The sequence below is a fragment of the Hemiscyllium ocellatum genome, chromosome 11 (genome assembly GCF_020745735.1).
Source record: "Hemiscyllium ocellatum isolate sHemOce1 chromosome 11, sHemOce1.pat.X.cur, whole genome shotgun sequence".
Classification (NCBI taxonomy): Eukaryota; Metazoa; Chordata; class Chondrichthyes; order Orectolobiformes; family Hemiscylliidae; genus Hemiscyllium; species Hemiscyllium ocellatum.
This window is the reverse complement of record NC_083411.1, coordinates 24953129-24975693: the sequence shown is the minus strand read 5'-3', so window position 1 is coordinate 24975693 and position 22565 is coordinate 24953129. Positions and strand designations below refer to the sequence as shown.

The window sequence follows — 22565 nt, the reverse complement described above, 5'->3', positions numbered from 1 at the left end:
AGTGGTTAAGTAATTTGGGCTTACACTCATTTACGTTTAAGAGAGGAAGCCTTTCTGAAACAAGTAAGATTCTTAAGGGATTCACAGGGTAGATATGGAGAGGGTTTTTCCTCTTTGAAAGAGTCTAGGGCAGGATGGTAAAAGGAAGAACTGTCAAGTTGTCAAGACTAGGAATTGAAAATAACAGTTTAGGTCAAATCTAAAGCTGTAGTAAAGAGGAGAATTCTCTCTGGTGTTTGCATATTATAATATGACGTTAGGTTAGATGCAATATTGTGCTCTTGTTTGGAAATCTTTTAATAGTTTTTTGTTTTATTTCTTTTGTATAATAAACTTCTGTTTTGTTCTTAAAATCAGATCTTTGCGTGCTTGTGTTTCAGTGAACCATTACCTTGTTTAATAGATTGAAATAACACCTTTCAAACCAAGCTTCTATCTGGTATCTGACTTGACCAATTATCATATCAGATGGTATCATGATATAGCTGAAAATGTGTTTCTGGAAAAGCGCAGCGTAATATAATCAATCAGGAATGTTGATGAATTTACCATAGTTGCAGAATAGTTTAGCGAAGACTTTTCTCACTTAGTTGACCAGTAATTATCTAAGCATGGAAAAGTGAATTTAAATTAATGAGGCTGGTGTAATTTTTAATCATGAAATACAGTACCTTAAAGAGATTATGACTGCTCAGAACAAAAAGAGAATGCTTGTGGAACAAATAGCATTTGCATCTAATTTCTGTGCTTAAAAGAAAAATAACTAAACTTACATTTCACATGCAGATTTGCTCCCAGATTTGCAGTGAAAACCTTTTAAGGAGTTTCCCAGTGTGGTATCAAATTATGAGAAATTTCCACTTGGTGACTTGCATTAGGTCTGATTTAAAAGTTGTCATTCATGGCAACACATGGTTGTTGTGATGGCTGATGTGTAGACATTTTATTCATGAAGTAGTTTTCGTATTACTGTTTTGAGCTGGTTGATGGATCTCTGTGAATGCTGCTCCTTCAATTTTTAGTATCAATTAACACTGGCAGATTTACATTGCTCAGGCTTTGTTCTATATACACTTTTCTTTTGTAAACATACCAGCATTAGCTGGGCTTCATTTTTTTAGGTTCGCAATTTCATTAGTTTTAATTTTTCAAATCTTTCGAAGGTCATCCCTATGAGTTTTTTTGCTCATGTTTGAATTCCCTGACAAGTTTTTTTTGTTGAATTCATGTTGATATAACACTTGTGTTTCTTGGTAATTTGATTTTGATTTCTCTTTTGCTTACTAATCTGTTGTCAACTTCTGTCCCAAGTTCTTTGTGTGTCCTTTTGAACTCTCCTATTTCCAAGCATTACTGAGTGTGCGTGGGCGCTAGTGGATGAACTATTGAAACTTTTGGGTTCATATCTTGTGATTTATGGACCTTACTTTTCAGATTAGCATAAGGCTATGCACCTTTGCTGTTTTTTCTCTTTGCTGTGAAATTAATTTGCTGATTGGGAAAATTGCTGACCTCAGTTGCCTGTGCTTCCTATACGTTACCTGAGGTAATTAAACATGAGTTAGTATTCCCAATTATTCTGTCACCTGGATGGTTGTCAGGAGAGGTGGTTGTGACCACACCAGTTCTAATTACCAGAATTCTAAGTTTGATTTTTCATTAACCAGTTCATCACGTTGAGGCTTATTCTATCAACAGCTTCTGCCTATTGATGCATGGCTGAGAAGAGGGACAGTGCAATAATTCTGACTATGGTTGGATAGGTAGAGTAGACCAACTAAAAGAACCTTTGAGCTGGATTGTGCAGTAGATTTATATAATTGTTGGAGGCTGTAAAGAACTCAAGGAGGATAATGACTCAAGGATACATGGCAGTGCCATTTGCAACTTGTTGTTCACTCATAGATGTTGGTGGCATGCATTTACTGTTTATCCCTAGTTGCCCTTGAAAGTGGTGATCTGCTTTCTTAAGCATCTGCAATCTTTGGTTTTCCTCCCATTAGGAGGAACTCCCAGGACTTTGAGCCAGTGACACTAAATGACCAGCAATATATTTAGGATAGTGCATAACTTAGGAAACCTGTAGATAGTGATGGTCCCATGTACCTGTTGCTCTTGTCTTTCGAAATGGAAGTGACTATGGGTTTGAAAGGTGCTGTTTGAGGAGCTTTTATTGAACTTCTCCAGTGCATCTTCCAGGCTGTATATTGAGTGCAGTGGTGAAGGGAGTGAAAACTTATGGCTGTGATGCCAGTCAAATAGGCTGCTTCATCCTGCTTGAGTGTTGTTGGAGCTGCACTCATGCAGGCAAGTAGAGTATTTCATCACTTGATTTGTGCCTTTATAGATGATGGGCTGGCTTCGGAGAGTCTAGTGATGAATCACACTACAGAATTCCTTGAAGTTTCGGAGCTTATTTGGCTATTTCTCTGCAATTGGTGCCTAGTAGTAACCCCCAGAATGAAGATTATGCCATTACGTGCTTAGTGTTTGTGTGGCATCAATGTTAAGGTAGAGAGAAATTCCTGACTGAAGCCGCAGAAAATAGTTCAGCCAAGATATCCTGAAGTACAGATGATGGACCTCCATCTGTTAGGTTCCTTTCTTGAGATTCTTACATGCTTGCTGCAATTGCAATTTTTGTGAACAGCCATGATTTATTTCAGCAAGTACAAGCTTTTGGAGGAGCACTTAACACTCTTTGCGATGCTTGCAGAGCATATCAAGTGAGGTTCTCCGAACAAAGGAACATCCTCTCATAATACAGGGTTTTGCATCAGTCAGTCAGTCATGCAAGCATGCAAGACACAAACCCTGCCACTTCCCCATAGTTGCATTCCACCCATGTATGAGATGAGGTGGTCTCTTTAGGCAGCACATGAGAGATGAGGTGGTCCCTTCAGACAGTGTGTGTGTGATTGAGGTTATCACATCCTGCCTGCAAAACAGAAAAACAAACCCCCAGGACATCCAATTTCTTATGTGAGCAAAACAAATCAATCTTTTAACATCTCACAACAACCATGATTTTTTTTTGGAATTAGATTACTTACAGTGTGGAAACAGGCCCTTCGGCCCAACAAGTCCACACCGACCCGCCGAAGCGCGACCCGCCGAAGCGCAACCCACCCATACCCCTACATATACACCATCACCTAACACTACGGGCAATTTAGCATGGCCAATTCACCTGACCCGCACATCTTTGGACTGTGGGAGGAAACCGGAGCACCCGGAGGAAACCCACGCAGACACGGGGAGAACGTGCAAACTCCACACAGTCAGTCGCCTGAGGCGGGAATTGAACCCAGGTCCCTGGCGCTGTGAGGCAGCAGTGCTAACCACTGTGCCACCGTGCCGCCCCCCGCTGTGCCACCGTGCCACCAGTTGGGAGTATTTTTGTGCCAGTTGGGAGTATTCCTGCATTCCCACTGACTCTAATTTTACTCTGGCTCCTTAGGCTACATCTGAAAGTGTGGCACCAACTTGCCAAAGGTTTTGGTATTTCGGGAACTGGTTGGAGGGGGTATGAGTAGCGAATTACAAGGAAGACCTGAAAGGGAGATTAAGTATCCATAAACGCGAATGGAAAGGTTGAATATTTAGTGAGTATGGAAAGGGTTGCTTTCCAAAGTAAGAGCTAGGTAGATGAGAAACTATTTTATAATCCTGGTGAAGTGGAAGCTCACAGAGGGAAATAAATTGCCTAAGAGTTACGTTGGGAAGAGATTCAGGAAGCAAATTAGATTCCTGGTAGGTTAATTTGGAAAGGATTGAAGTAAAAGCAAAATAAATTGGTTCAAGAATGGAATGGCTTGGATATTTGGGTGGAGTTTGTAAGTTTATAGTGAAAGAAAGTTAACCACCAGGGTCTCTGAATGTGTTCTGCTAAATGGCCTTCACTTTGAAGGAATCCTGTTATAAATCTAGATCTGACCATAGCCACCTAATTTGGCCTACTGTCATTCCAGAGTGAGGAAAATCTCCTCCTCTTGCTGGACTCTCGAAGACACAAATTGCTAACTATTCTGTTTGATTTGAATGTTTTGTAGAAGGGCACCACTTAATTTAATTATATCTTCCTTGGGTGTTTGGTGTTCAATTTGCTGCAGCATTAAATTTGCTAGGGTCATTATGTGAATAAACATTTCTCCTCGTTTATATCCATAAAATTCTGCTGCAGGTAGTGTTTAAATGTGCTTTGGGAACTCGTGTTGTGAGGTTCTTTTTCTTGAGATTCTTACACACTTGAATGCAACTGCAACATGCCAACTAATGTGAACTATCTAAATTTTATTAAGCAAAGCACTGTATAGTACAAGCTTTCTAGAGAAACCCTTTAACACAGTTCGCAGGGATTGTGGAGCTATATCGAAGATTTCCCTGAACAAAAGGAAACACCTGCAGATCAGCGGAGCAAATTAACCTATAATGCTATTTTATCATGCTATGATAACCACCTAGATGGGGGATGAGCAAGGCGCTACCATCTTATTCCTAAGAATCTTACAGTATGTTGTGTGCCAATAACTTAAGCAAGTTATTGGCACACAACATACAATGATTTATAACAACAAAAATCACTAGCCCATGCAGTAGATAGGATCCTCCCTGTAGCCATCGTAGCCAATCATCTCCGTTCTTAGCGCCTTGTCTAAAATTATCCAATTGGTTCTGCCTAGACTGATTGGCATGGGTTATGTTATACGGTTCATCCGTAACCTGGGTGATGCATTTGCACCCCACTGTTGTAAACCTCCGCCTTGTTGGGCCAATAAATAGTCTGATTTGTTCTGCGTAGAGCCTCAACTCTGCCAATTCTTGATTAACTGCCTAGTGTCCTCATTGTACTGTTTCTCAGGATGGTTAACCCACGAATAAGATGATTTTGGATTTTTGCTGTCATTGTTCCTGCCAGTCTTCTGAGGGACAGTGCCCTCATGAACCCGTAACCTAGAGAACAGCCCAGAACCACTGGGTCCTTCCAATCTGCACAAAGCTCCAGATTAATAGTTGGGTTACTATTTTGCAGCAGGTCGGTGCCTTCTCTGGGCATGGGACAGTGAGGGGTCCCAGCAGCGAACAGGACAGGAAGAGTCAGGCTGGCTGTAGTAAAGGTCCTGTTGAGAAGGAACACAAACCCTCTTTTGGCCTGGTAGAATTTCACCGCCTGGTTATTGGCAGTTGCAAACTGTTTATATTTCCAGTTTCTCTTCTGACTGGAATTTTCTCCTGATCAGATCAGATGGTCATCATAAAAAGGATACAACCACAAGGCTGAACATACATAGGTTCAGTTGCAATGCCCACAAATGAACTGCCTTCCTGTAGCAACATTTTAAGCATCTTTCCTTGTCAGAGATTAGATTACCTACAGTGTGGAAACAAGCACTTCAGCCCATCTAGTCCACCCTCCGAAGAGTAACCCACCCAGACCCATTCCCCCTAACTAATGCACCTAACTCTTTAGGCAATTTAGTATGACCAATTCACCTAACCTGCACACCTTTGAACTGTGGGAGGGAACCAGAGTACCCGGAGGAAACCCATGCAGACATGGGGAGAATATACAAACTCCACACGAACAGTCGCCCGAGGGTGGAATAGAACCCGGACCCCTGGTGCTATGAGGCAGCAGTGCTGAGCCACTGTGCTGCCCTGCTGCAGGTGAATATTCCACTGCTCACCTGGTAATGCCTGCGGGCACATTGGGTCCCACAAATACCTGTTGTGCCCAAAAACAAAGTAGGCACAGCCCCACCCCTATACCGGTACTGCGAAGTAAAGTGGATAGCTCATGGGATCATAGCAGGTTGTACCATTTCTTTCCCCGGGTCCGTGGGCAGCCAGGGGGCTGAGTCTTATCTGAATCTATCAGCTCTACACACCGTTCCGATGACACCCTTTTAAACTTCCCACTCTGACGTACAAGGGTGTGTGAAGTATCTATGATGTATAGGTTGAGGGGTTCCACCCAAGAATGGCTACAAATAATGCTTCTACTGACTGGGCAAATGGGTTACACACAGTTCACTTACCATGCAAAAGTATGAGTCTTATAAAACAAATTGTCCTCTAGGCCTAATACAGCGACGGTGACCATGATACCGTAGAATGAGAGTGCAGTCTTCAGGCCATCTGAAGGGCCTGTTGTTTACAGTTACACAGGTGGAGCCAGAGACTCTGTCTTTGAGCTTTGACTGCCATCGGCGTCTACAGGAGCATTTGGAATGGTCCTTTCCATCTGTGTCTGAGCTTGGGGCAATCTCAGTCTTTGATCAGTACGAGTTCTTCTGTTTGTACTCTGGGGCGGCTCACTCTGTCATCTGAATCTTGATCCGTCGGTGGTCTGAAGGCATGCTTTCCCTATGAGGAGAGACTTCAGGGACTATGTTAGCTGTTTGCAGTATCTCTGCATTTCCTCTCCCATAATATTTAAGTCCACATGGATGTGTGGGTGGGTTTGTGTTTGCATCCCAAAAGGTCCTCCTGGGCCGGCCATAAATTATTTCTGCCTGTCGTCCAGTGGTAGAGTGTGGGATAATCCTCATGTGATGCAGGGCCAAAGGCAAGACCTTCAATCAGTTGAGGCCTGTTTCATTGACTTAGTTTAGTTATAAGAATCCCATTTGCCCTTTCCACTATTCCTGCTGCTTGAGGGTGGTAAGCCCAGTTGAATTGCTGTTGGGTATGCAGAGCCTCACAGTTTGTAGTTCTTTTTCCCTACAAAGTGGGGGATATTGTCTGAACTAACTACCAAGGCACTCCAAACTTCGGTATGATCTCTGTCAGGAGTAATGTTACCACCGTTGAGGCTTTATTGGTGGTGGGAAAGGCTTCAATCCATCTACTAAAATGTCAATAATAACCAGTCAATACTTATAACAATGTACTCATGGCAGTTCGGTGAAATCAAGCTGGATACATTTGAATGGACCACCTGGGAAGGGTGTTCTCCCTGTTACACACTGCACCCCCTGACTGGCATTATTTTGCTGACCTGTTAAACATGATTTGACATGCTTTTGGGCTGCCTTGGCCAATCGGAGGTGTCATCAGGTACGCAATATGATATCAACTCATTCCCTTCTTGTCAAGGTGGGTATTAGTATGAAGACAGCCAATCAACATTGGCAATAAAACGTCAGGTATTCAAACTTGACCAGCTGGAGTGATCCAGAGGCTTTTTGATGCAGAGTGCGAACACTCTTCAATTTTGTTTTTGAGTCAGCGGCATTCCCCCTGCAAACGCTGCACAGTGACAATGTCTGGCATGCCTGTTGTTTTCAAGGTAGGTGAATGATTTAGTGCCTGCCAGTTCCCAGAGGACAGAAGAGAATTGCAACCTATTGCTGTGTCTTTGTCAGCTCTGGCATTCCCACTGCTGATATCATTGCCTCTGTCAGCGGCAGTTAACTAAGCCTGAGAAAGCGCACATTTGCTTGGCGCTTGTAGGCAGAGGAGTCACTAGGATGGGTGTGATACATTTTGAGGTTAACTGTGTGAGTCAGAAGCACTGCGCAAAGCATAAGACATGGCGCTAGGTGCGCTGCACTTTGCTGGCTGGTATGACGTACCCCCAAGAATGGAGGGTGTTCAGGAGACAGTTGGTATCTGTAGTGCTAGCAGTTTCTGAAGGGCCAGTTAGGAGCAAGTCATCAACATAGTGGACAATGGTGGAGCCACCCAAAATCTGAAGCTCCAAAAGCTACTGGTGCAATACGTAGCAGAATAAAGTAGGTGAATGGGCACATCCCTGAGGGAAGAGTTTCCCAAGTGTACTGCTGACCTTTGAAGGTAAAGACAAACAAATAGTGGGAATCTGCTGCTAGAGGGAGAGTGAAGAAAGCATGCTGTAGGTCAACCAGGGTGAAAATGCAGGCACTAGTGGGGATGCTGCTGAGAGTCGTTGCAGGGTTTGGCACGCCCAGGTGTAAATGCTGGGTGATTCTATTGGTCTGCCTGAGATCCTGTACTAATTTCCATTCTGAGCATCCTGGCTTTGGGACAGTTAGAATGGGGTGTTGTACAGTGATTGGCAGGGAACTAGAATGCCTTGTTTGGAGGAATGACTATCAATATTGATATCTCTTCTATTGCTTTTGGTCTTAGGGGCTACTGGGATATTGAAGGCGGTTTTGCTTCGGTATAATTTCGATATCTATAGGCTCCACAGGGGTGTATCCTACTTCATGCTTAAAGGACGACCCGAGATCGAGAAAGGGTTCTTTCAAGAGATCATGTTGGGGTTGATGGTGGCAAAGTATGCCCGCTATGGTGAAGGGGTTTGGAAGTAAGTTAAATTCCCCCTCAGTCAGCTGTTGGGGTACGTCAGTGAAACTCAAGTCTGATTGCTGCTGTCAACAGTGTGCTAAGAATCCCAGGGCCTTTTACTTTAATTCCATTCTTCACAAACAATGTAATATGGGGAGCTCGGACATTTTTCATTGGAGAAAAGGAGGAGGAGAGGGGACCTAATTGAGGTATACAAGATAATGAAAGGCATAGATAGAGTCGATAGCCAGAGTCTATTTCCCAGGGCAGAATTGACTAACACGAGGGGTCATAGTTTTAAGCTGGTTGGAGGAAAGTATAGAGGGGATGTCAGAGGCGGGTTCTTTACACAGAGTTGTGAGAGCATGGAATGCGTTGCCAGCAGCAGTTGTGGAAGCAAGGTCATTAGGGACATTTAAGAGACTATTGGACATGCATATGATCACAGAAATTTGAGGGTGCATACATGAGGACCAGTGGTCGGCACAACATCGTGGGCTGAAGGGCCTGTTCTTTGCTGTACTGTTCTATGCTCTAAATCAATCCTGGTTGATACTATAGGTGGATGGGAGCTTCCGTGGGAGCTGTTAGTGGTTCTGTATGGGGATATGGTCTCTCCTTCCTGGTAAAGCCACTAAGATTCATAAAGGTGGGTGAGAGTCTAAACCTGTGTTCATGCTCACAGTTCAAGTGTTGAAGCTGTGGCGCTGGGATCAATCATAAAGGGGATTTTGAAGCCCTCAAGCAGACTATCTGTTCATCCGGTTCTGTATTTACAGGGGGCAAGGTGGGAGGAGGTGTAACCATCCCATATTCCAAATTCCTTCGCCTCCGCCGCATCTGCTCTCAGGACGACCAATTCCAATGCAGAACAACCCAGATGGCGGCCTCCTTCAAAGACCGCAATTTCCCCTTAGACTTGGTTGACGATGCTCTTCAGCGCATCTCCTCTACTTCCCGCTACTCCGCCCCTCCAATCGCCACCAGGACAGAAACCCATTGGTCCTCACCTACCACCCCACCAACATCTAGATACATCGTATCATCCTTTGTCATTTTTGCCACCTCCAAACAGACCCCACCAACGATATATTTCCCTCCCCTCCTCTATCAGCATTCCAGAAATACCACTCCCTCCGCGACTCCCTCGTCCGGTCCACAACCCCCACCAACCCAACCTCCACTCCCCGGCACCTTCCCCTGCAACCGCAAGAAATGCAAAACTTGCACCCAAACCTCCCCCCTTACTTCCCTCCAAGGCCCCAAGGGATCCTTCCATATCCGTCACAAATTCACCTGCACCTCCACACGCACACCATTAACTGCATCCGTTGCACCCGATGTGACCTCCTCTACATTGGGCCTACTTGTGGAACGTTTCAGAGAACACCTGTTTGTCCCATGTAGTGTTTTGTGCAGTCCTTGCATGGGATTTTGTACACTCCATTGGTTTTGCTCATGCTAAATGTAATGTAGTGTACAAAATCCCATGCAAGGACTGCACAAAACACTACATAGGACAAACAGGAAGACAGCTAATGATCCGCATCCATGAGTACCAACTAGCCACGAAATGACACGACCAGTTATCCTTAGTAGCCACACATGTAGACGACAAGCAACATGAGTTTGACTGGGACAACGCTACTATTATAGGACAAGCCAAACAGAACAGCCAGGGAATTCCGAGAGGCATGGCATTCATCTACAGATTCAAATCAATAAGCACATCGACCTGGACCCAATAAACCGGCCACTGCAGCGGACAGCAGGAACTGACGACCAGAAGCGGCAGATACAAATCACTATAAATGCCGGAGGAAACATCACAGAAGCCCTTCATAGGAGGCTCCCAAGCACTGAGGATGTCACCTAGATTTGGGATGAAACGCCTGTAACACACATTCCCAGCTTTGCGAACAGAACCACAACAACGAGCACCCGAGCTACAAATCTTCTCTCAAACTTTAAGCCATCTGTTGTTACACAGTGGATGTTCTTATCCTTAACTGGCTTCACAATGAATACTTTTCCCCAACTGACCTTACGTACTGAATGTTTCTAATATTGTTAAATGGCTGAACATAATGAATGCCTTTCCACCTTGTTAACCCCTTACCTTTGACTCCAGCACATTGTTAACTGTAAGTTCTTATCTGATCTGAGTTATGCGCAGCTGAACCTCTTGTTTCACAAAGCTCAGACTTAACTCTTTTCCTGCCTGCGTATACGCTATACACATTCTCACTCCCAGTGGCCAAATTTCATTTCTCACCTTCGTTATTTTAGCATCCTGACAGGTGCTTAAACCTTTCCTCATTTTGGGGGTTGTCCAAGCATAACTGACGCAAAGGGTCCCGACCCGACTTATCTAATATTTGTCCCTTTTTTTTAAAAGTCTGAACTTCCTACTTATTTCTATATACTAGTCTTGTGCCTTTTGTCTCCATACCCGTTTCAGGGCCCTGATTTTTTGCATAGGAGATTTCCCCTCTTTACAAATAGTCTAAGGCACGGCGGTAGAGACAAGCACAGCAGTTATTTTTTATATTGCACTCTGTCCTGGGACCTCAAATCTAGTCCAGTGCTTGTAATCTCCACATCCATTTAAGGGTCCTGACCTTTGTGTGGGAGCATTTCTTCCCCCCCCCCCCCCTTAACAACCAGTCTAAGGCAGGGTGTTAGAAACAGACACAGTAATCTTTTTTATTTTTTGCACTCCTGAGCCTCAAACCTCACCACTAGAGGACTCTCCTTCCTTTTTCCAGGGGGACTGTAACCTCCTTTCCCAATAACTTGTGATTCTGAAGGTAAACTCGTTGGCGTGCAAGTGTGTAAGTTACCTCAGAGATTCCGTCACTACAGAGTCCAAGGGGACGAGGAGCCAACTGAGTGGTAGGTTAAAGAGAGAGATCAAGGTAAATCTTACCTTGTGGGCCCATCTGTCTCATGCAACAGGCACTCAGACAATCACTTATTCAGTCCACCTAGAAGATCGGTATATGTTGGAATCCCATTGCTGCCACCAAATGTTCTTGTTATTGAGTTTCTTAATTTGATGCAATTGCAACCTGCCAACCTTTTGTGAACAACCAAAATTTTATCAAGCACAGTACTGTACAAGCTTTCTGGAGATAACACACTTCGCAAGGCTTGTGTCATCCCGTCTCCCCCCTCCCCCCCCCCCCCCCCCCCCCCCCACTTCAGTCAATGCAAAAAGCTCAGAGACACAGTAGTTTTACCTCCTTCATCTTTATTCTGGGCCCTGGAGGGAGAGAGAACCATCACCCATGTGCACAAAAATGAGTTTGCTGTCTTCTCTGGAACAGCAGTTTCTCGATGAACTATTTTGTCATTTTACAGGGAGAAGCATCCAGATAAGGCAACATCCATATTAATTGGTAACCGTTACCATTAGCAAATGTCAGTAGCAGAGACCAAGCCCTTTTACTGTTATACAATGAATGTTCTTAACCTTGTTAACTAGATTCATACAATGGATACTTTTACCCTTGTTAACTGACCTTGCATACTGAAAGCTTCCAATGTCATTAAATGGCTCTACATAATGAATAGTATTCACCTTGTTAACCCAGTACCCTTGTCTCCAGCACCCCATTGTTAACTGCAGGTGTAAGTTACCTCAGAGATTCTGTCACTATCTGATCTGAGTCCTGCTTAGCTGAACCTCTTGTTTCACAAAACTCAAACTTAACACTCTTTCCCTGCCTGGTTATACACATTCTCACTTGTGGAGCTGTGTCAATATCTTCCTGAACAAAGGGAACAGTCCTTCCTTTATACAGAGTCTTTACATCACAGTCAGTAATGCCCACAAGACAACCCCCATGCCCCCCCAACAGTCCCATGCCACTCAAGGCGCAATGCAGTAATCTGATCATCTCCAGAAACAAATGTAATGTGAATCATTCTCTTAATGGCCAAGTCTGTTGTGAATTATTTCAACTGCACTGTTCCTCTTTGTTTCTGAATAAGGGGTGATAATGTAATTATTTTTTCTGAATAACTAGGAAGTGGCCATGCAAATGGCTCTGAATGGCAAGGAATGGGAATGTAAATTCCTGACATTCTACCTGTAAGACTGAGACACCCCACCCTAGCCTCGGGACATCATTTCCTGCAGGTCAGCGGAGCACATTATCCCTTTAACATCTGTCAGTCTCTCCAAAACTAAGCTGCACTAATTATAGATGGTAAAGAAAGGAAATGGGGATTTCAGTGCATCTCTGTGTAACACCTAAATTGATCAAGATAGTTTTGTCTATGGATGACCAAGCTAGTTGTGTGCTAGGTATGTGCGACATGATGTGAGAGTGGCGACTGTACCATTCAGATCATTGCCTATTAGTAGACATTGGGGCTGTATATCAAAGAAGGGGCTGAGTTAATGGATAAGTAAATCTGTAGCTATGCCAAATGGGTGGACAACATTTTGGAAGTTTGATTGTGATGGTGAGTGAGAACATTTTCAAGGGGCAGACTCAAAGGAATTGAGTTCAAAGGAGAATGATGGAATGTGACCATAAAGGCTGTAGAGTGGAGAATCTATTGTAAGTGAATTTGATTGTATGATCATGAATATGAGTAGAAGTGTTTTTGTGCAGAATGAGCTGGACATTTTGAAGGTAAAAAGCTGCATTGATAATAGGAATTACTTCAAATTGTTCATGACAAAGGCAACTGAATAGATGTCTCTTAGGAACTCCGTTGTAAATTGGGAACATGATAAATTTGATTATTTTAAAAAGACGAAGTGGCTTAAGGGTGGCAGGGGAGGAATGTTTTTCTGTCTTCCAGGCAGGATGTGACAATCTAATCATAATCTAATTGCTGCAGTTTGAGGAATAACCTAATCACGCACAGTTTTAATGAATAATCTAATCACACCTTGTTTCTGGAAATAATCTAATCACTTTACATTATTTTTGGGTGGCATGTGACTATGGAGAAGTGGCAGGGGTTGTGTCTTGTTTGCTTGACTGACTGTGATGTAAAACCCTGTTTAAAGGGTGGACGGTTTCCTTGTTTGGAGAGCCCCACTTGACACACTCCGCAAGCATCGCAAAGAGTGTTAAGTGATCCTCTAAAATCTGGTATTTGCTGAAATAAATTGGGACTGTTTACAGAAGTTGGCGTATTGCAGTTGCATAAAGTGTGTAAGAATCTTAAGGGAACCAAATATGCCTTACCCTGGGCCTGGCAGATCACCTGTCGGATGCTGTCGCTGTTCTCTTTTTTTAGAAATTTGTTTCTGCCAAAGCAAGGTGCAGAAACAATTTGCCTACTCCTGTTTCTTTTAGCCTAACTATTGATCTGCAGCATTGTGTTGGATCATTGCTGATCTTCCTCTGTGCCACTTTATGTTGCATTACCTCCATTACCCTTGATGTAATCAATTTTCAGTAATCTATTAATTTCTATCTTGAACATTATCAGAGATTCTTTATTCTCTCGTCTAGCCTGTTCAAGTTTTTCTGCAGCCTCACCACTTCGTCAACACTGTCTGCTCCTCCATCTAACTTCGTGTCATCTGCAAACCTTGCAACGAACCCTCAGTTATTTCATCCATTTTGTTACCGTATAACTCAATAGTTGCAGTTTGAACAGTGCTCCTGAGGAACAATCATCGTTGCCGTCCTGGAAATGGTCCCTTTTATTCGAACTCTGTCTTCTGCTAGACAGCCTATCCTCTATCCATGCCACACTTGCCTCTGACAATATGGGCTCTTATCTTAGTTAACAGCCTCCTCTATAGCACTTTGTCAAAGGCCATTTAGAAATCTAAATCTATCATAACTACTAGCTGTCCTTTATGCGACTATCCCCATTTCAAACATGGTGGGACCCAAGGAGATAGTGAGGAAATCTTTCCTCACTGAGACTGGTACAGTTGACGACAAAGGTGAGCCAAACAGAGAGCAAAGTAGGACTGATAAATTAAACTGCATTTATTTCAATGCAAAAGACCTAACATGGAAGGCAGATGATCTCAGGGTATGGTTAAGAGCGTGGGACTGGAATATCGTAGCAATTACAGAAACATGGCTCAGACATAAGCTGCCAGTCCTGCCTAACGTTCCAGGCTACAAATTCTATAAGAAGGATAGAAAGGGAGGCAAGAGAGGAGGGGAGTGGCGTTTTTGATAAGGGATAGCATTAGGGAAGTTATTTGGGTGGAACTGAGAAAGGATGATCGCATTATTAGGACTGTATTAAAGACCCCGTAATAGTCAGAGGTAAATTGAGAAACAAATTTAGAAGGAGATCTCGGTTATCTGTAAGAATAATATGGTGGTAATGGTAGGGGATTTTAACTTTCCAAACATAGACTGGGACTGCCTTGTGTTAAGGGTTTAGATGGAGAGGAATTTTTTAAAACGTGTACAACAAAATTTTCTGATTCAGTACGTGAATGTACCTACAAGAGAGGGTACAAAACTTGACCTATTCTTGGGAAATAAGGCAAGGCAGGAGACTGAGGTTTCAGTGGGTGACCATTTTGGGGCCAGCGACCATAATTCTATTAGTTTTAAAATAGTGATGGAAAAGGATAGACCGGATCCAAAAGTTAAGTTCTAAATTGGAGGAAGGCCAATTTTGATGGTATGAGGCAAGAATTTTCAAAAGTTGATTGGGCGCAGATGTTCGCAGATAAAGGGATGGCTGGAAAATGGGAAGGCCTCAGAAATGAGATCACGAGAGTCCAAAGGAAGTATATTCCTGTTAGGGTGAAAGGAAAGGCTGGTAGGTATAGGGAATGCTGGATGACTAAACAAATTGAGGGTTTGGTTAAGAAAAAGAAGGAAGCATATGTAAGATGTAGACAGAATAGATCGTGTGAATCCTTAGCAGAGTATAAAGGCAGTAAGAATATACTTGAGAGAAATCAGGAGGGCAAAAAAGGGGATGTGAGACAGCTTTCTCAAATAGTTAAGCAGAATCCCAAGGGATTTTACAAATACATTAAGGACAAAAGGGTAACTAGGGAGAGAATAGGGCCCTCCCAAAATCAGCAAGGCTACTTTTGTGTGGAATCGCAGGAGATCAGAGAGACACTAAACAAGTATTTTGCATCAGTATTTAGTGTGGAAAAGGACATGGAAGATGTAGAATATAGCGAAATAGATGGTGACATGGTGAAAAACATCCATATTCCAGAGGAGGAAGTCTTGAAACTCAGAAGTGGATATATCCCCAGGACCTGATCTGGTGTACCCTAGAACTCTGTGGGAAGCTAGGGAAGTGATTCCTGGGCCTCTTGCTGAGATATTTGTATCATCGGTAGTCTCAGGTGAGTTGCCGGAGGACTGGGGGTTGTCTAACTTGCCACTGTTAAAGGTGGTACAGAAAAGCCACTGAATTATAAACCAGTGAGCCTGACGTCTACGGTGGGCAGGTTGTTGGAGGGAATCTTGAGAGACAGGATGCACATGTATTTGGGAAGACAAGGACTGATTAGGGATAGTCAGCATGGCTTTGTGTGTGGGGAAACTATGTCTCTCAAACTTGATTTCGTTTTTGAAGAAGTAACATGGAGGATTGATGAGGGCAGAGCGGTAGATGTGTTGTATGTGGACTTCAGTAAGGAATTGACAAGGTTCCCCATGGGAGACTGATAGCCAGGTTAGATCTCATGGAATACAGGGAGAACTCGCCATTTGGATACAGAACTGGCTCGAAGGTAGAAGACAGAGGGTTGTTTTCCAGACTGGAGGCCTGTGACCAGTGGAGTGCCACAAGGATTGGTGCTGGGTCCACTACTTTTCGTCATTTATATAAATGATTTGGATGCGAGAGGTATAGTTAGTAAGTTTGCAGGTGACATCAGAATTGGAGGTGTACGGGACAGTGGTGAAGGTTACCTCAGATTGCAATGGGATTTTGACCAGATGGGCCATTGGACTGAGAAATGGCAGATGGAGTTTAATTTAGATAAATAGGAGGTGCTGCATTTTGGGAAAGCAATTCTTAGCAGGACTTGTGCACTTCATGGTAAGGTCCTAGGGAGTGTCGCTGAACAAATAGACCTTGGAGTGCAGGTTCATAGCTCCTTGAAAGTGGAGTCGCAGATAGATAGAATAGTGAAGGTGGTGTTTGGTATACCTTTTCTTAATTGGTCAGAGTATTGAGACCAGTTGGGAGGTCATGTTGTGGCTATACAGGACATTGGTTAGGCCGCTGCTGGAATATTGCGTGCAATTTTGATCTCCTTCATGTCAGAAAGATGTTGTGAAACTTGAAAGGGTTCAGAAAAGATTCACAAGGATGTTGCCAGGTTCAGAGGATGTGAGCTATACGGAGAGATTGAATATGCTGGGGTGGGAATGTCTGAGGCTGAGGGGTGACCTTATAGAGGTTTATAAAATCATAAGGGACATGAATAGTGTAAATAGACAAGGTCTTTTTTTCTGGGTTGGCGGAGTCCAGACTAGAGGGCATAGGTTTAGGGTGAGAGGTGAAAGATATAAAAGAGACCTGAGGGACAACTTTTTCATGCAGAGGGTGGTACATGTATGGAATGAGCTGCCAGAGGAAGTGGTGGAGGCTAGTATGATTGCAACATTTAAAAATCATCTGGATGGGTATATGAATAGGAAGGGTTTGGAGGGATATGGGCCGGGTGCTGGCAGATGGAACTAGATTGGGTTGGGTTATCTGGTTGGCATGGGCAAGTTGAACTGAAGAGTCTGTTTCAGTGAAGCATCGTGTGATACTAAAGAAGTGCATGCCCTTTTTTATGTCTCTTTTTGGAGAACTCGGGAGAGGAGCAATTGGGATAGTGGAACCGAGGGCACAAGCAGTTTTCACCTTTCCAGTTGTACCAAATCTGGACTTTATTTCTTATCAGTTTAATGGTCTATGTTGCTAATTGCATAAGTATTGAATAAATATTTCTGTACTGTTTTTAAGCAACAAGCCATTCTAACATATTACGTCAGGTGTGTATACTTGAGGCCTTCACTGTATATCTAGAAAACAGACTTTTCTAATAACTCCATGCAAGTTAGCTTTCAGGCCAGAATGCACATGCTCCATGCAAATTGTATTTCCTTTTTTTTTAGGGAATATTTTTAATCGATCAACTTGCTCATATCTGTTGCATAAGTGACAGTTTTATCAACGAATTGTTTGTACACAAGGCATTTTAAAAAGTGACATACAATAGTTGTTAACATGGTGTACAGATTAATCATTGAGTTAGTTACTATTACTGACTTTATAATCTCCCCCAAGCAATTCTTTTAAAATGAAATTTTGAGTTAGCGAACTTTTATTTATCAAGTACCTTCTCAAAGGTTGCTTTAGTTTTAGCAAATTTATGCATTTTAGCAAATCTTCCAACTGAATGTTAATTGCTTTTTGTTTTTTTTTCCCCAGGTAAAGGGAACATAACTGTAATTTCCACTTCATCACATATGGAGGATAAAGAGGTTTGTTCCAGTTTTGCTCTGCCAAAGAAATGCACATAAAAACTTTATTGGGCAAATCTCCCAGCTTCTAGTTGAGTATTGGATTTAAGTTGTCGTTTCATCACTTTGTCAGATTACTTACCTAGCAAACTTTAGGTACATCCAATTAATTCAAAACTTCATCTCATACTTCTGAATAAAAATGAATGTCAATATAAAATGGTACTTAATTTTATTCCACAGGGTTTTTGTTTTATTTGTGTAGGAATGAATTGGATAATTTTTCTTTTTTCCGCACCGTCTGCAAAGTTCCGGGTCATCTGTTGACATCATGCTGATAATTTTAGTATGGTCTCTGTGTGCTTTTTACATAGCGTAGTTACTTTATGGATATTCTCTTTGCAGACAGGTCCTGTGAATTTAATGATTTTGTTTGTTTAGAACTTTTGGTGTCATTTTATTTCAATTAATTAATTTTCTTTTTTCTCGCTCTTTTGCATTCTATTAGCTTCTCCACATCTGTGGTGAGAAGACTAAAGTTTTAAGGCACATTTAAGTTCTTGCCCATTTAGTTGAGTCATCTACCTTATATCTTAAATAGGAAAAGCATAAATTGTGGAAGACAAGATCAATTATTCTTTCCTTAGACTTGCTGTTTAGGACAGAATAGAGGGTTTCCCTGTTTTGTAGAATTGTACTCCTTTGTGGCAAAGATTAAGATACATCCTGCAAAGTTTGACAAACACATATTTTGAATGTTTTGCAAAAGACTTTCCACCCTATCTGCTCGAAGCAAAACACTCGGCAAGGCTGGGTTTTCAAAATGAAAATCTGACATGTTAGTAAGCAAAATTGAATAAGCTATCCGTGTATACATTTTAGCAAAAAGGACCTCGATCTGAGTAGTAAGGGTTAAGGTATAAAAGTTGAAATTGTTCTGAGCTTGAAACAGTGATCCCACCCTCCCACCACTGCTGCTACTCATCTATTCAGTTGGGGGCAAAGTAATATTTTGGGAGAGTTATTCCTGTTTAATATAGGTCCTGTTTTTAAAAATACATATCAAGTTATACCATTGCTATACAATCTGAATTTATTGGAATTTTTGGTGGCAATGTTATTCACAATTGATGGAATTCCAATGCAGTGAGCGTTTACAATTTCTATCTGTGCTTTGTTTTCATTTGGGAGTCAAAAGTTAACTGTGTGGATATTTTGGTGGATAGTCATATTGCTTAATTAATAATAGAAATATCAAAGGACACTCATCCATTCACTTCCTTTTCTAAACAGTAACTATGAGAGACTTCATGGTTAGTTTGTGTGCACTCTTGATTTTTTCATTAGGTAGGGTTAGGTGTCAGGAGAATTGTGTGGGGCCAACAGTAGTAATTTTATTTGCAAGAAAAATTTAAATTGATGATTATTGAATGAGCTTGAAAAATCTTAATTCATAAGTACGTTTTTTGTATATCAGTGTTTCTGCAATTTTTCAGCAAGACTCAATGCTTGATAAAATTTATTAATAGCAACTGCTGGCTTAGATAGCCTTATAAGAGAAAGACATGGGGAACCATAATCTCTGAGAAAAGATGGATGCCATAATGTGATCTAGAGGATTTAAGTAACTAAACATTTCCTATGAATATAGCATTGGCCTCTGTTTTGTTTGTTTCTATCATTTGTAATACAAATCTTTGAAAAGAGTCTTGATTGAATTCTAAAAAAATTCTTCAGTTTCTTCCCAGAGTTTTGGAATCTCTGTCCCATGAGAGCCCTAACACATTGCATTAAGCAATCCTCACCAGCTCTAATGAACTTGTCTATTCTGTCACGATTGAGAACATCTCCTGTTTGTGATACAGTTAGAAATAAATATTTTTGGATTTTTTTTCTTTAATGGACAGATTAGAAAATTTCTGATGTGTTGTTAGTGTGATAAATTCCGTGAAACTTTCTCATCTTTTTATAGGTTATCTAGAATTGATGCCTTTTACTTTACATTCTCCACATGGAGTCTTGTTTTAGCAGAACAGTGCTTCAGCTATCATTAATCCATATTCACTTCTGAGAAGCAGGCTTTTTTAAAAAAATACTGAATATTACAATGTTTTTCAAATTGAATTCAATTTAATTTTTTAAAAACCTGCGTTTGTTCTTATTAATTACTTTGCAATTAAGCATTTGAAAGCCTAAATTTAGATGTTTCTTTTTGTTTAAAGGCCTCCAGTCAAAAATCGAAGTCTTCGGGAACATCCCGTTCAAGAAGGTTAGTATTTTTGGAGTATAGTGCATAAGGCAGTGTGGTGCTGTTGGTGTTTGGCACCAAGATTAACTTTTTGCATTCCAGTAAACCCACAAGTTCAAACCCCCAAGTGCTGTACTACTGTGAAGTGATGCTTTAATCATGGAATAGTTTTATAACCGGGCTGTTGCTACACATCTTAGTCTTGGGCTAACACAAGCATTTTGAGGAGTCTGTTGCAGAGTGTGGTCCTGCATGAACTGTAAAATAGAAAATATTTTGTCATATTTGCTATTTCTAATTGCATTACCTTTAGCCAAATGCTAAAGCCAGAGTGCAAATTGTTTTTTTTTTGACAATCTTGGTTACTGAATTGTAATAGTTATTTATACAAATGTATATATGTAAGGGTCATTTGGTTGTATTGTATAGGAAAGCAATTTCCTACGACTCAACGTGGCTAATGTTGCCTCCATAGCCATACTTGTTTCAAGTCAATGATGTTTATTGGACAAGGAATTAAAACCCGAGGTGTTCATTAACAGGTGAAATGTTGGAGGCATTTGTTTTCACCACATGCTGTCTGTGTAGCAGTAATGCATTGGCACCCTTTGCAGGTCAAGAATCTTGTAGCTACATCCCTAGTTTCTTGTAATGCTGGCTGTGGACATATTAGATCTGTCCAAAACTCTGCCAGCGTGAGTTATTGTAATTTTCATGATGTTCAACTCTGAACTGAATACAAGATGAGTTGGTCAATATATGACAGGGTTGATAATTGATATATGCACCAAAGGTCAAGCTCTTTGCTGTAGTTTAAATCAGAAATGATCAGGTGCTTCAATATTTTTGAAGATTTTTTGGTGATAAGTCACTTTGTCAGATGCATTCATTGAGTCATACAGCCTGGAAACAGACCCTTCGGTCCAACTAGTCCATGCCGACCATGTTCCCAAACCAAACTAGTCCCACTTGCCTGCGTTTGGTCTGTATCCCTCCAAACCTTTCCTATTTATGTACTTATCCAAATGCTGTTGGAATGTTGTAACTATACCTACATTCACCAATTTCTGTGTCAGTTCATTCCACATATGAATACCTTTTTTCCAGAAAAAACAAGTCCCTTATGTCATTTTTGAATCTTCCTCCTCTCCCCTTTAAAAATACGCCCATGAGTTTTGAGTTCCCCACCCTAGGGAAAAGACCATTGCTATTCGCCTTATCTGTGCACTTCATGGTTTCATAAACCTCCTTATAAGGTCACCCCTCAAGCTCCTATGCTCTAGTGAAAAATGTCTCAGCCCAATGTTCAAGGATACTCTTGGGGAAATAAGGCAGGGCAGGTAACTGAGGTGTCAGTGGGGGAGCACTTTGGGGCCCGGACCATAATTTTATTAGTTTTAAAATAGTGATGGAAAAGGAGAGACTGGATTTAAAACTTGAAGTTCTAAATTGGAGCAAAACTTAATTTTGATGGTATTAGGCAAGATCTTGCAAAAGTTGATCGGGGACAGATGTTCTTATGGCAAGTCTTCAGAAATGAGATAACTGGATAGTATATTCCTGTTAGGGTGAAAGAAATGGCTAGTAGGTGTAGAAAATGCTGGATGACTAGAGAAATTGAGATCTTGGTTAAGAAAAAGAAGGAAGTATATGTCAGATATAGACAGGAGGGATAGTGAATCCTTGGAAGAATATAAAGGCAGTACGGTAAAGAACAGGGCCCATCAAAGATCAGCAGGGCAGCTTTTGTGTGAAGTCAGGAGATGGAGATGCTAAGCGAATATTTTGCATCATACTGCGAAGGACATGGAAGATGCAGAATGTGGGGAAATAGATGGTGACATCTTGAAAAATGTCCATCATACAAAAGTGGTGGTGCTGGATGTCTTAATGCATAAAAGTGGATAAATCCCCAGGACCTGATCAGGTGTACTCCAGAACTCTGTGGGAAGCTAGGGAAGTGATTGCTGAGATATTTGTATCTTTGATAGTCACAGGTAATGTGCTGGAAGACTGGAGGTTGGCTAACGTGGTGCCACTTCTTTTAAAAAAAAAAAGTGGCAAGGACAAGCCAGGGAATTGTAGACCTGTGAGCCTGACATCGGTGTGGGCAAGTTGTTGGAAATCCTGAGGGACTGGATGTACATGTATTTGGACAGGCAAAGACTGATTGGGGATAGTCAGCATGGCTTTGTGCATGGGAAATCATGTCTCACAAACTTGATTGAGTTTTTTTTTTGAAGTAATAACAAAGAGGATTGATGAGATAGAGCGGTAGATGTGATCCATGTGGACTTTAATAAGGTGTTTGACAAGGTTCTGCATGATACACTGGTTAGCAAGGTTAGATCTCATGGGATACTGGCTATTTGGATACAGAACTGGCTCGAAAGTAGAAGACAGAGAATGGTGGGGAGGATTGCTTTTCAGACTGGAGGCCTGTGAGTAGTGGTGTGCCACAAGAACCGGTGCTGGAGTCACTGCTTTTCAACATTTATGTAAATGATTTGGGTGTGAACGTAGGTAGTATAGTTAGTATACAGATTACTCCAGAATTAGTGGACAGCGAAGAAGGTTACACCAGAGTACAGTGGGATCTTGATCAGATGGGT

General features: G+C 41.8%; 1 protein-coding gene across 5 annotated transcripts in view; it reads left to right on the top strand.

Annotated features, from left to right (window-relative positions):
* Positions 1-22565, top strand: part of atrx (ATRX chromatin remodeler) — a 230120-nt gene that overhangs the window by 34251 nt on the left and 173304 nt on the right. For all 5 annotated transcript variants that reach the window (XM_060832473.1, XM_060832472.1, XM_060832474.1 and 2 more), the window contains 2 exons: positions 17674-17726; positions 19928-19974. In XM_060832473.1, coding sequence (XP_060688456.1) covers positions 17712-17726; positions 19928-19974 — 62 coding nt within the window. In that variant the 5' untranslated portion in view covers positions 17674-17711. The remainder of the gene's footprint in view (positions 1-17673; positions 17727-19927; positions 19975-22565) is intronic.